The sequence below is a fragment of the Triplophysa rosa genome, linkage group LG13 (genome assembly GCF_024868665.1).
Source record: "Triplophysa rosa linkage group LG13, Trosa_1v2, whole genome shotgun sequence".
NCBI classification, from domain to species: Eukaryota; Metazoa; Chordata; class Actinopteri; order Cypriniformes; family Nemacheilidae; genus Triplophysa; species Triplophysa rosa.
Window position 1 is genome coordinate 22,574,949 of NC_079902.1, and position 21,634 is coordinate 22,596,582.

At 40.6% G+C, this 21,634-nt stretch overlaps 6 protein-coding genes across 24 annotated transcripts in view; all 6 read left to right on the forward strand.

Annotated features, from left to right (window-relative positions):
* The window catches only part of LOC130563558 (protocadherin alpha-C2-like), a 156,046-nt gene that overhangs the window by 70,459 nt on the left and 63,953 nt on the right, over positions 1 to 21,634 (forward strand). Inside the window, exons 1-2 of one of the 19 annotated variants that reach the window (XM_057349178.1) lie at positions 60 to 2,774; positions 5,837 to 5,889. The exons of 16 other annotated variants lie outside the window; for them this stretch is intronic. In XM_057349178.1, coding sequence (XP_057205161.1) covers positions 393 to 2,774; positions 5,837 to 5,857 — 2,403 coding nt within the window. In that variant the 5' untranslated portion in view covers positions 60 to 392 and the 3' untranslated portion in view covers positions 5,858 to 5,889. Of the gene's footprint in view, positions 1 to 59; positions 2,775 to 5,836; positions 5,890 to 16,942; positions 19,438 to 21,634 lie in introns of those variants that run through there. 2 more of the 19 variants (XM_057349160.1, XM_057349155.1) reach the window with 2 other exon arrangements.
* LOC130563570 (protocadherin alpha-8-like) lies at positions 3,174 to 6,309 on the forward strand. Its single transcript, XM_057349213.1, has one exon. The coding sequence runs from the start codon at positions 3,582 to 3,584 to the stop codon at positions 5,976 to 5,978; it is 2,397 nt and encodes a 798-aa protein (XP_057205196.1). The 5' UTR covers positions 3,174 to 3,581; the 3' UTR covers positions 5,979 to 6,309.
* LOC130563573 (protocadherin alpha-8-like) lies at positions 6,643 to 9,704 on the forward strand. Its single transcript, XM_057349215.1, has one exon. It carries the CDS (start codon positions 6,813 to 6,815, stop codon positions 9,195 to 9,197), a length of 2,385 nt encoding a protein of 794 aa, XP_057205198.1. The 5' UTR covers positions 6,643 to 6,812; the 3' UTR covers positions 9,198 to 9,704.
* Positions 9,979 to 12,737, forward strand: LOC130563565 (protocadherin alpha-8-like). Its single transcript, XM_057349208.1, has one exon. It carries the CDS (start codon positions 10,202 to 10,204, stop codon positions 12,659 to 12,661), a length of 2,460 nt encoding a protein of 819 aa, XP_057205191.1. The 5' UTR covers positions 9,979 to 10,201; the 3' UTR covers positions 12,662 to 12,737.
* Positions 13,491 to 16,287, forward strand: LOC130563571 (protocadherin alpha-4-like). The gene has a single exon (XM_057349214.1). It carries the CDS (start codon positions 13,663 to 13,665, stop codon positions 16,054 to 16,056), a length of 2,394 nt encoding a protein of 797 aa, XP_057205197.1. The 5' UTR covers positions 13,491 to 13,662; the 3' UTR covers positions 16,057 to 16,287.
* LOC130564230 (protocadherin-10-like) lies at positions 19,997 to 21,172 on the forward strand. The gene has a single exon (XM_057350178.1). It carries the CDS (start codon positions 20,288 to 20,290, stop codon positions 21,170 to 21,172), a length of 885 nt encoding a protein of 294 aa, XP_057206161.1. The 5' UTR covers positions 19,997 to 20,287.

Genomic DNA, 21,634 nt, shown 5'->3' on the forward strand with positions numbered 1-21,634 from the left:
TCTCTCTCTCTCTCTCTCTCTCTCTCTCTCTCTCTCTCTCTCTCTCTCTCTCTCCGTGCTCTCCTCTCTCACTGCTTCTCTTACCCTCTCTTATCTATCTCTTGTTGTACTGAACCACCTCATGACAGGACATCGTCGTTTTTTTGCAAAAAACATCAAGTACATTGTGGAATATTGCATAGGGAATTTTGTACTTGCAGCTTTGAGGATTTTTTTATGGATGTGTTACTTTCCCCCGTTGTGTGGATTTACTTCTGCTGTGCGTTTGTAGAAGGTTTGGCTGAATTCTTTTGTGTCTCATCAACGGTTGAAACGGATTCTCACAAATTGAAGTAAAAGGTATTTGATAGGGCTTGGTGGTTATTTTATCCTGTAGAATAAAAAGTGCAGCCATGTTTATATCTACACAGGGGCATTTTATAGCGTGCTTTACATTCGCTTTGGTCTGTCATATCATGGGAACAGTAAGCGGGCAGATTTCATACAGTGTGTCAGAGGAGGTTAAACAGGGAACCACAGTCGGTAATTTAGCTAAAGATATCAGCATTTCGATAAAAGACCTGCAGTCTCGGGGCTTCCGCATAGTCTCAGGCTCTAAAAAGCAGTATTTTAGTGTGAATACAGAGACGGGCGCTCTGCAGGTAAGAGAGCGCATTGATCGCGAGGAGCTTTGCGCAGACGCACCCTCCTGCGCCGTTAATCTGGAGGTCGTGGTGAACAGTCCACTGCAACTTTACAGAGTAAAAATAAATATCCTCGACATTAATGATTACTCTCCGGTGTTTCCTATGAGCTCTGTAGTGATTAATGTTAGTGAAAGCACGGCACCTGGTGTGCGCTTTCCTCTGGAGAGCGCGCATGACGCAGACATTGGAGTAAATTCAATTAAAACATATAAGTTTACAGCCAACGATTACTTCTCTTTAGATGTACAAACTCATAGTGATAAAACTGTTTCCGCTGAATTAGTGCTTCAAAAGACTTTAGACAGAGAGAAAACTCCGCGGCTCGATTTTACAGTAACTGCCATTGATGGTGGATCTCCTGCCAGGACAGGAACCGTAATAATAGAGGTTAATGTTTTAGATATCAATGACAATGCTCCAATTTTCAGTAAATCGTTGTATAAAGTCTCTGTAGCGGAACACGCACCAATTGGCACCACGATAACCAGATTACAGGCTCGAGATCTAGACGAAGGTTTGAATGGAGATATAATTTACTTTTTCATTAGTCGTACGCCTCAAAATATTCTGGCGAAGTTTGATATTGACACGCAAAGTGGTGATGTCAGGATTAAAGGTGATATTGATTATGAGGAGAATAACGCTTTTGAGGTCAGAGTTCAAGCCACCGATAAAGGCCATGTGACTATGTCAGGGCACACTAAACTTTTAATAGAGGTCCTCGATATTAACGATAATCCCCCAGATGTTACTGTAGCGTCACTTCTTAGCCCAGTAGAGGAAAACGCGGGGAAAGGCACGGTGATTGCTCTAATGACAGTGTCAGATCCAGACTCGGGGAAAAACGGAGCAGTGCGTGTTCGACTTGCAGGGTACAGTCCGTTTAAATTACAGTCGTCCTTTCAGAACTACTATTCATTGGTTTTAGATGGCGTACTGGACCGGGAAAATTTTACAGAGTACAACATAACGGTACTTGCAGAAGATGAAGGTTCGCCGCCCATGTCCATAGCTAAAATAATACAGGTGCAGGTCGCTGATGTGAATGATAACGCGCCCCACTTTCCGGGTCAAGTCGAGTATGCATATCTGCGCGAAAACAGCAAAGTCGGTTCGATTATATGCACGCTGACTGCCTCTGATGCGGATATCATGGACAATGCACATATAACGTATTCTTTACAGCAAAGCTCTGTCAACGGTACACCCATCACATCATTTCTTAAAGTAAACCCATCGACTGGTGAGATCGATAGCATGCAGTCATTTAACTATGAGAAGATTAAAACGTTTCAGTTTAAAGTTCAGGCCACAGACTCTGGTGTTCCTCCGCTCAGCAGTAACGTGACTGTAAATGTTTTTATTCTGGATGAGAACGACAATAGTCCCGCGATTCTCGCGCCCTATTCCGAGCACGGTTCCGTTAACACCGAGAACATTCCCTATTCTGCTGAGGCGGGCTACTTTGTGGCCAAGATCAGAGCTGTAGATGCGGATTCTGGTTACAATGCGCTGCTGTCTTATCACATCTCTGAGCCCAAAGGAAACAATCTGTTTCGAATCGGAACCAGCAGCGGAGAGATCAGGACTAAGAGGAGAATGAGTGACAATGATTTGAAAACTCACCCGTTGGTCATTTTGGTTTCTGATAACGGAGAGCCCTCACTGTCAGCGACTGTGTCTATTGATGTCGTGGTTGTTGAGAACACAGGTGACGTCAAGACTCAGTTCAGACATGTACCTATCAAGGAGGAGAGTTTCTCGGATTTAAATCTGTATTTGCTGATCGCCATTGTGTGTGTATCCGTCATCTTTTTACTGAGCCTCATCAGTTTTATAGCTGTGAAATGCCACAGGACAGAGGGCAGTTTGGGCAGGTACAGCGCACCAATGATCACCACCCACCCTGACGGGAGCTGGTCTTACTCCAAATCCACTCAGCAGTATGACGTGTGCTTTAGCTCGGACACACTGAAGAGTGACGTAGTGGTTTTTCCTGCGCCATTTCCGTCAGCAGACGCAGAACTAATCAGTATTAATGGAGGAGACACTTTCAACAGAACACAAACACTTCCTACTACAGAGAAGGTAAGGTGTGAGTGAATTATATTTACAACTTTTGCTTTGTGTTTCCATGGTATAGTTTGTATTTTTATCGGTTTTTTGACATATGTTCCAACTGACTTTTGACTTTTAATTCACTTTCATATTATATTCCTGTAAACAGCTTGATTAACAGAGGAGTCTATTCAGTCATGAGAAGTATGTTGTAGAGCATGTAGCGATTTACTTAAAATACTACATAAATTAACTATGATTGTACAGCACCTTGTAACCAAACAAAATCAGTTTTAAAGCAACAAAGAACTTAAGACACACATTAATTTGGAATTAAAAACAGCTGAAACAGAAGCAGTTCAACGATTTAAACAAACATTTAGTGTTCAGCAGCGCGGACAGCTCCATAAAGGCAATTTCAATACTTTGTTCTAAAATAATTTTGTTGTACACTGAAATTATATAGGAATGTGGAAAAAGTATTTCATGTATTGGAAAAAATATAACAAATATTTTATTGAGGACTTGAAAAATTACAAATAACTCCAATTTGGAATAATCTTTTTTTGCTGATATTGATGCATAAAACCACGTGGTGTCACTGCAGTCTGTTGAATCTCGAATTTTCCCTTTCGTCCAAAAGCTCCTCCTGGTTTCAATGGGGCGGAGATTTCACAGGGCTTTGTTTCAGAAAGACTGGACGCGAGAGAGTGCGGACGCCTTACTTTGTGTCTTTAAAATGGAATATTTCCTTAGATTTATCTTCCCGCATTGATATTACATGGAATACTATATTTTTACTGTAGGGTTGTTGCTCGGGCTTCATTTCTTGTGATAATGCTTCCGGCGTGTAGAAGGAAATCTGCTGTGACCTGTATTCTGTTTGTTCTCCTGGCGTACTGTTTTGGTGCGGTATCAGGACAGCTCTCCTATTCGGTACCAGAAGAGGTAAATCCGGGAACAACAGTGGGAAATATTGCTAAGGATTTAAATCTAAATGTTCAGGAACTGGAGTCGCGCATGTTTCAGATTGTCACTGGGTCAAAGAAAAAATATTTCGAGGTAAATCTAAAAACTGGATTTTTGTATGTACGTGAAAGAATAGACAGAGAGGAGCTTTGTGCCAAATCACCTAAATGTACAATAAATGTAGAGGCAGTTATTAACAATCCATTGAAGCTTTATCAAATAGAGATTAGTGTTTTAGACGTTAATGATAATTCTCCGTCTTTCAGTGAGAAATCACAAACACTAGAAATTGCGGAGACCACCACATTGCCAGGGGTTAGATTTCCTTTGCATCATGCTACAGACGCAGATGTTGGGAAGAATTCAATAAATACATATAAGCTTATCTCAAATGAATATTTTTCTTTAGCCGTGCATAAAGGTGGAGAGCAGGGTGTCTCTGCTGAATTAGTGCTGCAGAAAGCTTTAGACCGCGAAAAACAGTCTGTGATGCAGCTTACACTGACCGCTGTAGACGGAGGAACACCATCGAAAACAGGCACGTCTCTTATAATCATTAAAGTTTTAGATATTAATGATAATATTCCAGTTTTCAGTAAGCCATTGTACAAAACAACAGTTTTTGAAAATGTGGTTGCTGGAACGACAATTGTTGTGTTAAATGCGACAGATATTGATGAAGGTCTTAATAGTGATATAGTTTATTCTTTGATCAAAAGAGATCAGAGTAAAATCTTGCAGCTTTTTGAAATTGATCCGAATTCAGGCGCAATCATAGTGAAAGGCAACATAGATTTTGAAGAGAACAACGCGTTTGAGATTCGCGCACAGGCCAGTGACAAAGGGCATCCTCCGATGTCCGCGCAGTGTAAGGTGCTTGTGGAGGTGTTGGATATTAATGACAATAAACCCGAGATTACTGTGACGTCACTTCTCAGTCCAGTGAAAGAGGACGCGAGCATTGGCACCGCTATCGCTCTCGTGTCAGTTATTGACGGCGATGGAGGCAAAAACGGCATGGTAAACTGCGCTGTGTCTAACAAAGTGCCCTTTAAACTTGAGTCGAATTACAAAAATTATTATTCTCTTGTGGTGGATGGGCATCTGGACAGAGAGAGCGCGCATGAGTATAACGTGACAATCACAGCTACTGATGAGGGGACTCCGCCTCTCTCTAGTACCAGTGTCGTTACTGTACACGTTTCTGATGTGAATGACAACGCGCCGCGCTTTCCAGAGCCTGTCATTAATGTTTATGTGATAGAGAACAGTCAGATCGGAGCTGTTATTCATACAGTATCTGCTTTTGATCCTGATTTAGGTGATAATGCCCGGATCACATATGCAATAGAAAGCTCTAAAAGCAGCCCAATAACATCCATGATCAACATAAACTCTGACAGTGGAGATATACACAGTTTACAGTCTTTTAACTATGAGGAAATTAAAACGTTTCAGTTTAAAGTTCAGGCCACAGACTCTGGTGTTCCTCCGCTCAGCAGTAACGTGACTGTAAATGTTTTTATTCTGGATGAGAACGACAATAGTCCCGCGATTCTCGCGCCCTATTCCGAGCACGGTTCCGTTAACACCGAGAACATTCCCTATTCTGCTGAGGCGGGCTACTTTGTGGCCAAGATCAGAGCTGTAGATGCGGATTCTGGTTACAATGCGCTGCTGTCTTATCACATCTCTGAGCCCAAAGGAAACAATCTGTTTCGAATCGGAACCAGCAGCGGAGAGATCAGGACTAAGAGGAGAATGAGTGACAATGATTTGAAAACTCACCCGTTGGTCATTTTGGTTTCTGATAACGGAGAGCCCTCACTGTCAGCGACTGTGTCTATTGATGTCGTGGTTGTTGAGAACACAGGTGACGTCAAGACTCAGTTCAGACATGTACCTATCAAGGAGGAGAGTTTCTCGGATTTAAATCTGTATTTGCTGATCGCCATTGTGTGTGTATCCGTCATCTTTTTACTGAGCCTCATCAGTTTTATAGCTGTGAAATGCCACAGGACAGAGGGCAGTTTGGGCAGGTACAGCGCTCCAATGATCACCACCCACCCTGACGGGAGCTGGTCTTACTCCAAATCCACTCAGCAGTATGACGTGTGCTTTAGCTCGGACACACTGAAGAGTGACGTAGTGGTTTTTCCTGCGCCATTTCCGCCTGCAGATGCAGAACTAATCAGTATTAATGGAGGAGACACTTTCAACAGAACACAAACACTTCCTAGTAAAGAGAAGGTAAGGTGTGAGTGAATTATATTTAACACATTTGCTTTGTGTTTCCATGGGATAGTTTGTATTTTTTATCGTTTCTTTGACTTATGTTCCAACTGACTTTTAATTCACTTTTATATTTTAGTGTACAACACATTTTTTTAGAACAAAGTATTGAAATTGCCTTTATGTAGCTGTCGTCTACAGATCAATGGACGTTATGTTTAAATGGACTTGTGCGCAGGGTTGGAGCTGTCCGCGGTGCTGAACACTAAATGTTTGTTTAAATTGTTAATCTGCTTCTGTTTCACCTGGTTTTAATTACAAATTAATGTGTGTCTTAAGTTCTTCGTTGTTTTATAACTGATTTTGTGGTTACAAGGTAATAGTTCTGTACAATTATCGTTCATTTATGTAGTATTTTAGGTGAATATGCTACATGCGATACAACATACTTCTCTGTTAATCAAGCTGTTTCCTTGAATATAATTATATAATAATTTTGAAAAATTATTTCATGTATTGAAATAAAAATATAAAAAATATTTTATTGAGGACTTTAAAAATTACAAATAACTCCAATTTGGCATAATCTTTTTTTGCGTAATATTGATGCATGAATCCGTGTGGTGTCACTGCAGTCCGTTGAATCTCGAATGTCCCTTTCGTCCAAAAGCCCCTCCTGCTTTTAATGGGGCGGAGATTTCACAGGGCTTTGTTTCAGAACGACTGGACGCAAGCGAGTGCGGAGGCCTCATTTAGTCTATAACGTGGATTAGCTATTTTTCTGCGATTTATCTACCCGCCTTGATATTACATGGAATTCCACTTTTTTACTGACGGATCATTGCACGAGCTTCATTTCATGTCATAATGCTACCGACTAGAAGGAAATCTATTGTGACCTGTATTCTGTTTTTTCTGTTGGAATGGTGTTTTGGTGCGGTATCAGGACAGCTGTCCTATTCGGTACAAGAGGAGGTAAATCCGGGAATAACAGTGGGAAATATCGCCAAGGATTTAAACCTAAATGTTCAGGAACTGGAGTCGCGCATGTTTCAGATTGTCACTGGGTCAAAGAAAAAATATTTCGAGGTAAATCTAAAAACTGGATTTTTGTATGTACGTGAAAGAATAGACAGAGAGGAGCTTTGTGCCAAATCACCTAAATGTACAATAAATGTAGAGGCAGTTATTAACAATCCATTGAAGCTTTATCAAATAGAGATTAGTGTTTTAGACGTTAATGATAATTCTCCGTCTTTCAGTGAGAAATCACAAACACTAGAAATTGCGGAGACCACCACATTGCCAGGGGTTAGATTTCCTTTGCATCATGCTACAGACGCAGATGTTGGGAAGAATTCAATAAATACATATAAGCTTATCTCAAATGAATATTTTTCTTTAGCCGTGCATAAAGGTGGAGAGCAGGGTGTCTCTGCTGAATTAGTGCTGCAGAAAGCTTTAGACCGCGAAAAACAGTCTGTGATGCAGCTTACACTGACCGCTGTAGACGGAGGAACACCATCGAAAACAGGCACGTCTCTTATAATCATTAAAGTTTTAGATATTAATGATAATATTCCAGTTTTCAGTAAGCCATTGTACAAAACAACAGTTTTTGAAAATGTGGTTGCTGGAACGACAATTGTTGTGTTAAATGCGACAGATATTGATGAAGGTCTTAATAGTGATATAGTTTATTCTTTGATCAAAAGAGATCAGAGTAAAATCTTGCAGCTTTTTGAAATTGATCCGAATTCAGGCGCAATCATAGTGAAAGGCAACATAGATTTTGAAGAGAACAACGCGTTTGAGATTCGCGCACAGGCCAGTGACAAAGGGCATCCTCCGATGTCCGCGCAGTGTAAGGTGCTTGTGGAGGTGTTGGATATTAATGACAATAAACCCGAGATTACTGTGACGTCACTTCTCAGTCCAGTGAAAGAGGACGCGAGCATTGGCACCGCTATCGCTCTCGTGTCAGTTATTGACGGCGATGGAGGCAAAAACGGCATGGTAAACTGCGCTGTGTCTAACAAAGTGCCCTTTAAACTTGAGTCGAATTACAAAAATTATTATTCTCTTGTGGTGGATGGGCATCTGGACAGAGAGAGCGCGCATGAGTATAACGTGACAATCACAGCTACTGATGAAGGGACTCCGCCTCTCTCTAGTACCAGTGTCGTTACTGTACACGTTTCTGATGTGAATGATAACGCGCCGCGCTTTCCAGAGCCTGTCATTAATGTTTATGTGATAGAGAACAGTCAGATCGGAGCTGTTATTCATACAGTATCTGCTTTTGATCCTGATGTAGATGATAATGCTCTGGTCACATATTCATTAGTAGGCGGCCCTGTAACATCAATGATTAACATAAACTCTGACAGTGGAGATATACACAGTTTACGGTCTTTTAACTATGAGGAGATTAAGACGTTTCAGTTTAAAGTTCAGGCCACAGACTCTGGTGTTCCTCCGCTCAGCAGTAACGTGACTGTAAATGTTTTTATTCTGGATGAGAACGACAATAGTCCCGCGATTCTCGCGCCCTATTCCGAGCACGGTTCCGTTAACACCGAGAACATTCCCTATTCTGCTGAGGCGGGCTACTTTGTGGCCAAGATCAGAGCTGTAGATGCGGATTCTGGTTACAATGCGCTGCTGTCTTATCACATCTCTGAGCCCAAAGGAAACAATCTGTTTCGAATCGGAACCAGCAGCGGAGAGATCAGGACTAAGAGGAGAATGAGTGACAATGATTTGAAAACTCACCCTTTGGTCATTTTGGTTTCTGATAACGGAGAGCCCTCACTGTCAGCGACTGTGTCTATTGATGTCGTGGTTGTTGAGAACACAGGTGACGTCAAGACTCAGTTCAGACATGTACCTAACAAGGAGGAGAGTTTCTCGAATTTAAATCTGTATTTGCTGATCACCATTGTGTGTGTATCCGTCATCTTTTTACTGAGCCTCATCAGTTTAATAGCTGTGAAATGCCAAAGGACAGAGGCCAGTTTGGGCAGGTACAGCGTTCCAATGATCACCACCCACCCTGACGGGAGCTGGTCTTACTCCAAATCCACTCAGCAGTATGACGTGTGCTTTAGCTCGGACACACTGAAGAGTGACGTAGTGGTTTTTCCTGCGCCATTTCCGCCAGCAGACGCAGAACTTATTAGTATTAATGGAGGAGACACTTTTACCAGAACGCAAACACTTCCTAGTAAAGAGAAGGTAAGATGTGAGTGAATGTTTTGAGAGTTTTAGTCATGGTTCGCATAATGGATACTTTTAGGTTGTGTTTTCCTTTTTTCTTTCTTTAGTTATTGTGTTCAATTGACACAAAATTGGCTTTTATCTTTTACCGTGCAAACAAATATTTAAGATTTGATTTCTTGTTTGTTTTATTTTGATGTTGTGTTAATAAGGATTGGTTAAACACCTTGAGATGGACGTGTATGGCGTTTAGTTGGAGTTGTCCGTGGTGCTGAACCCAACCCTTTTTTGTACATCTGCCTTAATTTGGCCTGGTTGTATTTTTGTTATAATGCTTATGTTTGTATAAATGTTAAGGTATAGGCATAGTTTAAACCTGTTTCGTGATGAGAATAACAATGCTGTTGTGTAATTAAATTGCTGAAAAACGACCAATTTAATTTTATGTATTTATTGTATCTTTATTTAGGGTCGTTCATTCATATAATAATTCAAACATGTTATGTTAAAGACACGCTCTTATAGCGCAATATGCTGCTAATTATTAAATCTAAAATCTGATAATGTTTCCTGTAAATGAAGCTGTTTTATTCTTTTATATGATGCTGTAAAAAGATAACATTTTACTTACAGTGCAGAAAATGACCAATTATTTCCTTATATATTTGACACATTTTTTATTTATTCTTTTTTTGTTATGAACTGGTTAAAAATGACAAAAATCTGTAATTTGGCTTCATCCGTTTTTAAATTAGTATTATTATGAATTGCTTGATATCAATGCATGAATCCACGTGGTGTCACTGCAGTCCGTTGAATCTCGAATTAATTTTGTACGGAAGCCCCTCCTGGTTTTATTGGGGCGGAGATTTCACATGGCTTTGTTTCAGAAAGACTTGACGCAAGAGAGTGTGCGGAGGCCCCATTTGTATCTTTAACATGGAATATTTTCTGCGATTTATTTTCCCTCTTTAGAAACTTGGAATATCATCTTTTCTTATTCACGGTTCATTATACGGGCTTCATCTGATTTTATAATGCTACCGACGTATAGAAGGAAATCTATTGTGACCTGTATTCTGTTTGTTCTGTTGGAATGGTGTTTTGGTGCGGTATCAGGACAGCTCTCCTATTCGGTACCAGAAGAGGTAAATCCGGGAACAACAGTGGGAAATATTGCTATGGATTTAAATCTAAATGTTCAGGAACTGGAGTCGCGCATGTTTCAGATTGTCACTGGGTCAAAGAAAAAATATTTCGAGGTAAATCTAAAAACTGGATTTTTGTATGTACGTGAAAGAATAGACAGAGAGGAGCTTTGTGCCAAATCACCTAAATGTACAATAAATGTAGAGGCAGTTATTAACAATCCATTGAAGCTTTATCAAATAGAGATTAGTGTTTTAGACGTTAATGATAATTCTCCGTCTTTCAGTGAGAAATCACAAACACTAGAAATTGCGGAGACCACCACATTGCCAGGGGTTAGATTTCCTTTGCATCATGCTACAGACGCAGATGTTGGGAAGAATTCAATAAATACATATAAGCTTATCTCAAATGAATATTTTTCTTTAGCCGTGCATAAAGGTGGAGAGCAGGGTGTCTCTGCTGAATTAGTGCTGCAGAAAGCTTTAGACCGCGAAAAACAGTCTGTGATGCAGCTTACACTGACCGCTGTAGACGGAGGAACACCATCGAAAACAGGCACGTCTCTTATAATCATTAAAGTTTTAGATATTAATGATAATATTCCAGTTTTCAGTAAGCCATTGTACAAAACAACAGTTTTTGAAAATGTGGTTGCTGGAACGACAATTGTTGTGTTAAATGCGACAGATATTGATGAAGGTCTTAATAGTGATATAGTTTATTCTTTGATCAAAAGAGATCAGAGTAAAATCTTGCAGCTTTTTGAAATTGATCCGAATTCAGGCGCAATCATAGTGAAAGGCAACATAGATTTTGAAGAGAACAACGCGTTTGAGATTCGCGCACAGGCCAGTGACAAAGGGCATCCTCCGATGTCCGCGCAGTGTAAGGTGCTTGTGGAGGTGTTGGATATTAATGACAATAAACCCGAGATTACTGTGACGTCACTTCTCAGTCCAGTGAAAGAGGACGCGAGCATTGGCACCGCTATCGCTCTCGTGTCAGTTATTGACGGCGATGGAGGCAAAAACGGCATGGTAAACTGCGCTGTGTCTAACAAAGTGCCCTTTAAACTTGAGTCGAATTACAAAAATTATTATTCTCTTGTGGTGGATGGGCATCTGGACAGAGAGAGCGCGCATGAGTATAACGTGACAATCACAGCTACTGATGAGGGGACTCCGCCTCTCTCTAGTACCAGTGTCGTTACTGTACACGTTTCTGATGTGAATGACAACGCGCCGCGCTTTCCAGAGCCTGTCATTAATGTTTATGTGATAGAGAACAGTCAGATCGGAGCTGTTATTCATACAGTATCTGCTTTTGATCCTGATTTAGGTGATAATGCCCGGATCACATATGCAATAGAAAGCTCTAAAAGCAGCCCAATAACATCCATGATCAACATAAACTCTGACAGTGGAGATATACACAGTTTACAGTCTTTTAACTATGAGGAAATTAAAACGTTTCAGTTTAAAGTTCAGGCCACAGACTCTGGTGTTCCTCCGCTCAGCAGTAACGTGACTGTAAATGTTTTTATTCTGGATGAGAACGACAATAGTCCCGCGATTCTCGCGCCCTATTCCGAGCACGGTTCCGTTAACACCGAGAACATTCCCTATTCTGCTGAGGCGGGCTACTTTGTGGCCAAGATCAGAGCTGTAGATGCGGATTCTGGTTACAATGCGCTGCTGTCTTATCACATCTCTGAGCCCAAAGGAAACAATCTGTTTCGAATCGGAACCAGCAGCGGAGAGATCAGGACTAAGAGGAGAATGAGTGACAATGATTTGAAAACTCACCCGTTGGTCATTTTGGTTTCTGATAACGGAGAGCCCTCACTGTCAGCGACTGTGTCTATTGATGTCGTGGTTGTTGAGAACACAGGTGACGTCAAGACTCAGTTCAGACATGTACCTATCAAGGAGGAGAGTTTCTCGGATTTAAATCTGTATTTGCTGATCGCCATTGTGTGTGTATCCGTCATCTTTTTACTGAGCCTCATCAGTTTTATAGCTGTGAAATGCCACAGGACAGAGGGCAGTTTGGGCAGGTACAGCGCTCCAATGATCACCACCCACCCTGACGGGAGCTGGTCTTACTCCAAATCCACTCAGCAGTATGACGTGTGCTTTAGCTCGGACACACTGAAGAGTGACGTAGTGGTTTTTCCTGCGCCATTTCCGCCTGCAGATGCAGAACTGATCAGTATTAATGGAGGAGACACTTTTACCAGAACGCAAACACTTCCTAGTAAAGAGAAGGTAAGGAACTTAAATTGGACACTTAAATTGGACCTTTTCGGTTTTGTCATTCTCATTTTGCATTACTATACTTCTTGAATGAATGGCTTGTCCACGTGTTCTCTGCATAGCGATTTTACCCAGAAGCGCTGCTGCTGTCCGTGGTGCTGACAACTTTTATTTGCTTTCAAATTATTTCATGCTGTTTTCGGTTTTATTTATTTATATTTTTATTTAATTTTGGATGTACAGATTTGTATTAATATGATTTATTTCTGTTCTGCTACAATGAATGTGAGAACGCTATAAAGAATTACATCTTTAATGTTGCAGTTTACACTTTTTATGCCCTGTTTTTAATGTGTTGGATTGGTAATCAAATTGATTAAACTTCGTCTTTATAAGTTTTTGATTATTAGTTCATTGTTTATGTAAAAACCACAAACGCTACGGTTACGGTTGCCGGCGATAAGATGTATTTTCTATCAGATAGTAAATGCAAATGTTTGAAAAATATGAGTACTTTATTAGCTTATTTTAAATGAATATTTTTATTTCCCTTTTTAAAAAGGAGGCGAAATTATAGTGTTCTTACTGATTTGGTGCTGTAGAAATCTTTGGACCGAATGAAAGCCTCTAATTTAGCTCACAATGACCGTTGTAGTAGACGGAGATACTCCTCCTCAAACATCATGTCTTTTCTTATTATGATGTTTTACAGAGTGGTGGTAATATATTTTTCAATAATCAGCATATTAAAAGTTTTTGTGGTCTTGGAATTTTATTTTTTGTTATTTTAGTTGTATAGTTTTCTAATACTGTTTATGTGTTTTCAATTATGATAGATTAATAAATCCGGAAAATGTTAAATATTATAAGCATGCTTGTCCACGCTGTGTCACTGGAGACCTGTATATGCTTTTGCTGTGTCTGTGTGTAGCTCCTCCTCTCAGTAATACACGCCTCGTCACAGGTCTTTGTTCGATAGCTCTATCCGCTATTGAGTTGTTTCTCGGTGTCTTTGCGAAAAGAGAAAATCTGTAATGGAATATACAGATGATATTTTTCTTCTCTAGACGACAGTTGTATCGGGAGGAAATATGGACATAACAGAAAACTGTTGTTTTTTTAAATGGATCTCATTTCTATTCGTATTGATCTGGAATCATGCAAACGGGCACATTGTGTATTCTGTATCTGAGGAGGTGAATGCAGGGACTACGGTAGGAAATTTAGCAAAGGATCTAAACTTGAATGTGCAGGACCTTGAGAAGCGGGGATTTCAGATCGTCTCGGGAACTAATGAAAGGTATTTTGATCTTAATGTAAAAAATGGAATTATTTTTGTTCGAGAAAGAATAGACCGAGAGGAGCTGTGCGGACGGCGCACTAAATGCGCTTTGGAACTGGAAGCCATTGTTAATGCGCCTATGAACGTTTACAGATTTGAAGTAATGATTTTAGATGTAAACGACAATGCACCACTTTTTCGCACGTCAAAACTGTATCTAAATGTTTCAGAACTGACGTTTTCTGGACAAAAATTTACATTACCAACTGCGTTTGACGCAGATGTGGGCAGTAATTCAGTTAAGAGCTATAAGCTGAGCCCGAATGAACATTTCTCTCTGGATATTCAGAGCGGAGGAGAGCAGAGTGTATCGGCAGAGTTAGTGCTGCAGAAAGCTTTAGACCGAGAGAAACAGCCTGTGATCCAGCTCACACTGACCGCTGTAGACGGAGGAAAACCTCCAAAGTCTGGTACGACACAGATAATTGTTAATGTCATAGATGTGAACGATAATATTCCTGTGTTTGATAAACAATTATATAAAGCTCGAATACAAGAAAATACACCTGCCGGTGCTTCCGTCATTACAGTCCACGCAAAAGATGCAGACGAAGGTCTTAATGGCGAAGTCGTGTACTCGTTAATAAATCACGATAATGACAACAGTGTAAACGCATTTTCTATTGATCCAGTTACTGGCGAAATTACAATCAAGGGTCCTTTAGACTATGAAACAACTGCTGCCGTTGAGATTCGTGTTCAGGCCGAGGATAAAGGGCAAAATCCACGAGCATCACATTGCAAAGTCTTAGTTGAAATAATAGATGTAAATGATGAAGTGCCAGAAATAAGCTTGACATCTTTAGTAAATGAACTGAGAGAGGATTCGTCTCCGGGTACAATGGTAGGATTAATCACAGTGAAAGATGGCGACGCTGGTAAAAACGGTGCCGTGCAGCTCAAACTCAAAGACTCGCAGCAATTTAGATTAGAGAATACATATAAAAATAGATTCTCGTTGGTGGTTAACGGTCCTATTGACAGAGAGAGCGCGCATGAGTATAACGTGACCATCACAGCTACTGATGAGGGGACTCCGCCTCTCTCTAGTACCAGTGTCATTACTGTACACGTTTCTGATGTGAATGATAACGCGCCGCGCTTTCCAGACCCTGTCATTAATGTTTATGTGAAAGAGAACAGTCAGATCGGAGCTGTTATTCATACAGCATCTGCTTTTGATCCTGATGTAGCTGATAATGCCCGGATCACATATGTAGTAGAAAGCTCTAAAAGCAGCCCAATAACATCCATGATCAACATGAACTCTGACAGTGGAGATATACACAGTTTACAGTCTTTTAACTATGAGGAGCTTAAAACGTTTCAGTTTAAAGTTCAGGCCACAGACTCTGGTGTTCCTCCGCTCAGCAGTAACGTGACTGTAAATGTTTTTATCCTGGATGAGAACGACAATAGTCCCGCGATTCTCGCGCCCTATTCCGAGCACGGTTCCGTTAATACCGAGAACATTCCCTATTCTGCTGAGGTGGGCTACTTTGTGGCCAAGATCAGAGCTGTAGATGCGGATTCGGGTTACAATGCGCTGCTGTCTTATCACATCTCTGAGCCTAAAGGAAACAATCTGTTTCGAATCGGAACCAGCAGCGGAGAGATCAGGACTAAGAGGAGAATGAGTGACAATGATTTAAAAACCCACCCGTTGGTCATTTTGGTTTCTGATAACGGAGAGCCCTCACTGTCAGCGACTGTGTCTATTGATGTCGTGGTTGTTGAGAACACAGGTGACGTCAAGACTCAGTTCAGACATGTACCTATCAAGGAGGAGAGTTTCTCGGATTTAAATCTGTATTTGCTGATCGCCATTGTGTGTGTATCCGTCATATTTTTACTGAGCCTCATCAGTTTTATAGCTGTGAAATGCCACAGGACAGAGGGCAGTTTGGGCAGGTACAGCGCCCCAATGATCACCACCCACCCTGACGGGAGCTGGTCTTACTCCAAATCCACTCAGCAGTATGACGTGTGCTTTAGCTCGGACACACTGAAGAGTGACGTAGTGGTTTTCCCTGCGCCATTTCCGCCTGCAGATGCAGAACTGGTCAGTATTAATGGAGGAGACACTTTTACCAGAACACAAACACTTCCTAATAAAGAGAAGGTAAGACAAATAAATAAATGAATTGGTTGTTTTTGGCCCGGGTTCACAGACAAGGCTTAGCCTAAGCCAGGACTATGCCTTAGTTAATTTAGGCTATTTAAGTCACTTTTATCAAAATGCCATAAAAAAAACATTACTGATGTGCATCGACAAAACAACGGCACTGACATATTTAAGATATGTTATTTTCAGTCGAGACAGCTCAAAATTCATTTTAGTCTGGGACTAGTCGTAAGCCTTCTCTGTGAAACCGGAGCTTTGTGTATTATAAATATTTTTCTCCTAGTTATTCGAGGATGAAGTAGCGTCGTATTTTGGTTTCCGTTACATTACGTTGAATAATGTAAAAGCGTTAGCCTAAAACAAACTGTTTAATAGTATTTTGTTTAGAGTGCGTGGTAGACATCATGTTTGTATTTTATCAGAAATTTCGTGGCAAACTTTCTTGTGGGACATAATTTCAGTTGTTGTTCTGTTCATGGTTCACGTCTGGGAAGTTAATGTAATTAATCAAGAAATATGACGTATCAAATGCTGGATATTTTTGTTTGAGTGGCTTTCTTATTTTTTCGGAGGTAAATCAGTCTATGCGATTTTTTACGTGCACATGACTACAGAGGAGAAAACAAATGTCTCTAGAATTTCAAACCCAGTATTGTGCTGTTGTATAAAGTATCAAAACATAAAAACATTACACAGTATACATCTAAGTTGTTAGTGCGCTCTAACTTTTAACTTTTTTAATTTTTAACGTTATCTGTAAAATATGATTTATTGACCTTACCCTTCTAAAGGCATTCTATGTTTTTTTTACATTTAATAGCTTCTTAATTTGTCCACATGGTGTCGTCAGAGACCGACATTCTTACCTTGGTAAAGGGGCTTTTCCTCGGGAGGTTCAGTTTATCACGTGGGCCTTTTGTTCGTCAGAGGCCACATTGCTTTTTCCGTTCTTGTAAGAGCTTCAAGGAATTGCGACGTTGTGCGTGTTTATCGAATGGATCTAACGTATTTATTGAAAAAATTATGAAAATGTCAAAAGATGGATTTACGTCGTGGTGGATGTATTTAATTTTACCATTCATCATTTGGAATAGTGCTAAAGGGCAGATTGTCTATTCTGTGTCGGAGGAGGCAGATCCTGGAACCACAGTGGGAAATATCGCAAAGGATTTAAACCTGAATATTCCAGAATTGGAGGTTCGAGGATTTCAGATCGTTGAAGGACCAAATAAGAGGTATTTCGGTGTCAATTTAAAAAGTGGCGTTCTCGTCGTCAGAGAGAGAATAGACAGGGAACAGTTATGCGGAAAGAGCAGCAAATGCGCTTTGGAATTAGAAGCTGTTGTAAACTCCCCTTTAAACATGTATAGACTGGAAGTGAATGTTTTAGACATCAACGATAATTGTCCTAGTTTTAAGTCACCAAAACCAGAACTGAATATCGTAGAGTCTGCTTTTCCTGGTGAGAGATTTACTGTACCGAGCGCGTTTGACGCAGATGTGGGCAGTAATTCGGTAAAAAGCTACAAACTGAGCCCGAACGAACATTTCTCTCTGGATGTTCAGAGCGGAGGAGAACAAAGTGTATCTGCTGAGTTAGTGCTGCAGAAAGCTTTAGACCGAGAGAAACAGCCTGTGATCCAGCTCACACTGACCGCTGTAGACGGAGGAAAACCTCCCAAATCAGGGACATCTGAAATTATGATTAATGTTAAGGATGTAAATGACAATATCCCTGTATTTACCCAATCTCTTTACAAATCACGAATCACTGAAAATGCTCCCATCGGTACGTCTGTTGTGACAGTCCAGGCTAGTGATTCTGACGAAGGTATAAACGGAGAAATAATGTATTCATTTATAAATCACGATGATAGCGATATCGCGAACGCTTTTACAATTGATTCCATTAGTGGATTAATTTCTGTTAAAGGAAACATCGATTACGAGAAAAGCAATGCCGTGGAAATACGCGTCCAGGCAAAAGATAAAGGCCACAATCCAAGAGCTGCTCATTGTAAAGTTTTAATTGAAGTTATTGATGTAAATGATAACGTACCTGAAATATCAGTGACATCTCTCGCTGAAACAGTGAAAGAGGACGCTACTGCAGGTACAATGGTGGGATTGATAACTGTTAAAGATGGAGATGCAGGTAAAAATGGTGCTGTTGCTCTTAAAATACGCGATTTTGCTCCATTTCGTGTACAGAACACCTACAGGAATAAATATTCTCTTGTTGTAGACGGTGAATTAGACAGAGAAAGCAAGTCTGAGTATAACGTGACCATCACAGCTACTGATGAAGGGACTCCGCCTCTCTCTAGTACCAGTGTCATTACTGTACACGTTTCTGATGTGAATGATAACGCGCCGCGCTTTCCAGACCCTGTCATTAATGTTTATGTGAAAGAGAACAGTCAGATCGGAGCTGTTATTCATACAGCATCTGCTTTTGATCCTGATGTAGGTGATAATGCCCGGATCACATATGCAATAGAAAGCTCTAAAAGCAGCCCAATAACATCCATGATCAACATAAACTCTGACAGTGGAGATATACACAGTTTACAGTCTTTTAACTATGAGGAGATTAAAACGTTTCAGTTTAAAGTTCAGGCCACAGACTCTGGTGTTCCTCCGCTCAGCAGTAACGTGACTGTAAATGTTTTTATTCTGGATGAGAACGACAATAGTCCCGCGATTCTCGCGCCCTATTCCGAGCACGGTTCCGTTAACACCGAGAACATTCCCTATTCTGCTGAGGCGGGCTACTTTGTGGCCAAGATCAGAGCTGTAGATGCGGATTCTGGTTACAATGCGCTGCTGTCTTATCACATCTCTGAGCCCAAAGGAAACAATCTGTTTCGAATCGGAACCAGCAGCGGAGAGATCAGGACTAAGAGGAGAATGAGTGACAATGATTTGAAAACTCACCCGTTGGTCATTTTGGTTTCTGATAATGGAGAGCCCTCACTGTCAGCGACTGTGTCTATTGATGTCGTGGTTGTTGAGAACACAGGTGACGTCAAGACTCAGTTCAGACATGTACCTATCAAGGAGGAGAGTTTCTCGGATTTAAATCTGTATTTGCTGATCGCCATTGTGTGTGTATCCGTCATCTTTTTACTGAGCCTCATCAGTTTTATAGCTGTGAAATGCCACAGGACAGAGGGCAGTTTGGGCAGGTACAGCGCTCCAATGATCACCACCCACCCTGACGGGAGCTGGTCTTACTCCAAATCCACTCAGCAGTATGACGTATGCTTTAGCTCGGACACACTGAAGAGTGACGTAGTGGTTTTTACTGCGCCATTTCCACCTGTAGATGAAGAACTAATCAGTATTAATGGAGGAGACACTTTTACCACAACGCAAACACTTCCTAGTAAAGAGAAGGTAAGCAACTTTGAATTGGACCTTTTCGGCTTTATCATTCTCATTTTGCATTACTGTAGCCTACTTCTTGAATGAATGGCTTGTCCACGTGTTCTCTGCATAGCGAGTTTATCCTGCAGAAATGCTGTTGCTGTCCGTGGTGCTGAAACCTTTTATTTGCTTTCAAAGTATTTAATTTTGTTTTCAGTTTTATTTCATCTATATTTTTAGGTAATTTTCTTTTACAGATTTGTATTAATATGATTTGTTTGTGTTCTGTTACAATTAACGTGAAAACGTTATAAAATGCAGATGTTCGGAAAAATATGAATACGTTTAAGATTATTTTAAATTAATATTTTCCTTTCGCTATTTATAAGGAGTCGAACATATAGTGTTCTCACTGATTTAGTGCTGTAGAAATCTTTGGACCAAATGAAAACCTCTAATTTAGCTCACACTGACCGTTGAAGTAGACGGAGAAACTCCTCCTCAAACAGTATTTTTTTATTAATCAGCATATTAAAAGTTTTTGTAGTCTTGGAATTTTATTTTTTGTTATTTTATTTGTACAGTTTTTTAATAGGGTTTACTTGTTTTAAATTATTATAGATGAATCTATCCATAAAATGTTAAATATTATAAGCATTCTTGTCCACGCGGTGTCACTTTGAACCTGTATGTGCTTTTGCTGTGTCTGTGTGTAGCTCCTCCTCTCAGTGGGCAGGGATCCACGCCTCGTCACAGGTCTTTGTTCAATAGCTCTATACGCTATTGAGTTGTTTCTCGGTGTCTTTGCGAAAACGGCAAACCTGTAATGGAATATACAGATATTTTTCTTCTCTAGACGACAGTTGTATCGGGAGGAAATATGGACATAACAGAAAACAGCTGTTTTTTTAAATGGATCTCATTTCTATTCGTATTGATCTGGAATCATGCAAACGGGCACATTGTGTATTCTGTATCTGAGGAGGTGAATGCAGGGACTACGGTAGGAAATTTAGCAAAGGATCTAAACTTGAATGTGCAGGACCTTGAGAAGCGGGGATTTCAGACCGTCTCGGGAACTAATGAAAGGTATTTTGATCTTAATGTAAAAAATGGAATTATTTTTGTTCGAGAAAGAATAGACCGAGAGGAGCTGTGCGGACGGCGCACTAAATGCGCTTTGGAACTGGAAGCCATTGTTAATGCGCCTATGAACGTTTACAGATTTGAAGTAATGATTTTAGATGTAAACGACAATGCACCACTTTTTCGCACGTCAAAACTGTATCTAAATGTTTCAGAACTGACGTTTTCTGGACAAAAATTTACATTACCAACTGCGTTTGACGCAGATGTGGGCAGTAATTCAGTTAAGAGCTATAAGCTGAGCCCGAATGAACATTTCTCTCTGGATATTCAGAGCGGAGGAGAGCAGAGTGTATCGGCAGAGTTAGTGCTGCAGAAAGCTTTAGACCGAGAGAAACAGCCTGTGATCCAGCTCACACTGACCGCTGTAGACGGAGGAAAACCTCCAAGCTTTAAATCACCAAAGACACAACTGAATATTGCAGAGTCTGCCTTCCCAGGTGAAAGATTCACATTACCTAGCGCGTTTGACGCAGATGTGGGCAGTAATTCGGTAAAGAGCTACAAGCTGAGCCCGAACGAACATTTCTCTCTGGATGTTCAGAGCGGAGGAGAACAAAGTGTATCTGCTGAATTAGTGCTTCAGAAAGCTTTAGACCGCGAGAAAACAGTCCTGTGATGCAGCTACACTGAGCCGCTGTAGACGGAGGAACACCATCTCAAACAGGCACGATTCTTATATTATTCATTAAAGTTTTAGATATTAATGATATAATATTCCAGTTTTCATAAGCCATTGTACAAAACCACAGTTTTTGAAAATGTGGTTGCCTGGAACGACAATTGTTGTGTAAAGCGACAGATATTGATGAAAGTCTTAATCGTGAATATATGTTTATTCTTTGATCAAAAGAGATAGAGTAAAATCTTGCGCTTTTGAAATTGATCCGAATTCAGGCGCAGATCATAGTGAAAGGCAACATACGATTTTGAAGAGAACAACGCGTTTGAAATTCGCGCACAGGCCAGTCAAAGGGGACATTTCGATGTCCGGCGCCATTGTAAGGTCTTAGTTGGAGGTGTTGGATATTAATGACAATAAACCCGAGATTACTGTGACGTCACTTCTCAGTCCAGTGAA

Bases quoted from the DNA above. Each gene is read 5' to 3' on its own strand.
- LOC130563570 (XM_057349213.1), top strand. From the start codon at position 3,582: ATGCTTCCGGCGTGTAGAAGGAAATCTGCTGTGACCTGTATTCTGTTT.
- LOC130563573 (XM_057349215.1), top strand. From the start codon at position 6,813: ATGCTACCGACTAGAAGGAAATCTATTGTGACCTGTATTCTGTTTTTT.
- LOC130563565 (XM_057349208.1), top strand. From the start codon at position 10,202: ATGCTACCGACGTATAGAAGGAAATCTATTGTGACCTGTATTCTGTTT.
- LOC130563571 (XM_057349214.1), top strand. From the start codon at position 13,663: ATGGACATAACAGAAAACTGTTGTTTTTTTAAATGGATCTCATTTCTA.
- LOC130564230 (XM_057350178.1), top strand. From the start codon at position 20,288: ATGGACATAACAGAAAACAGCTGTTTTTTTAAATGGATCTCATTTCTA.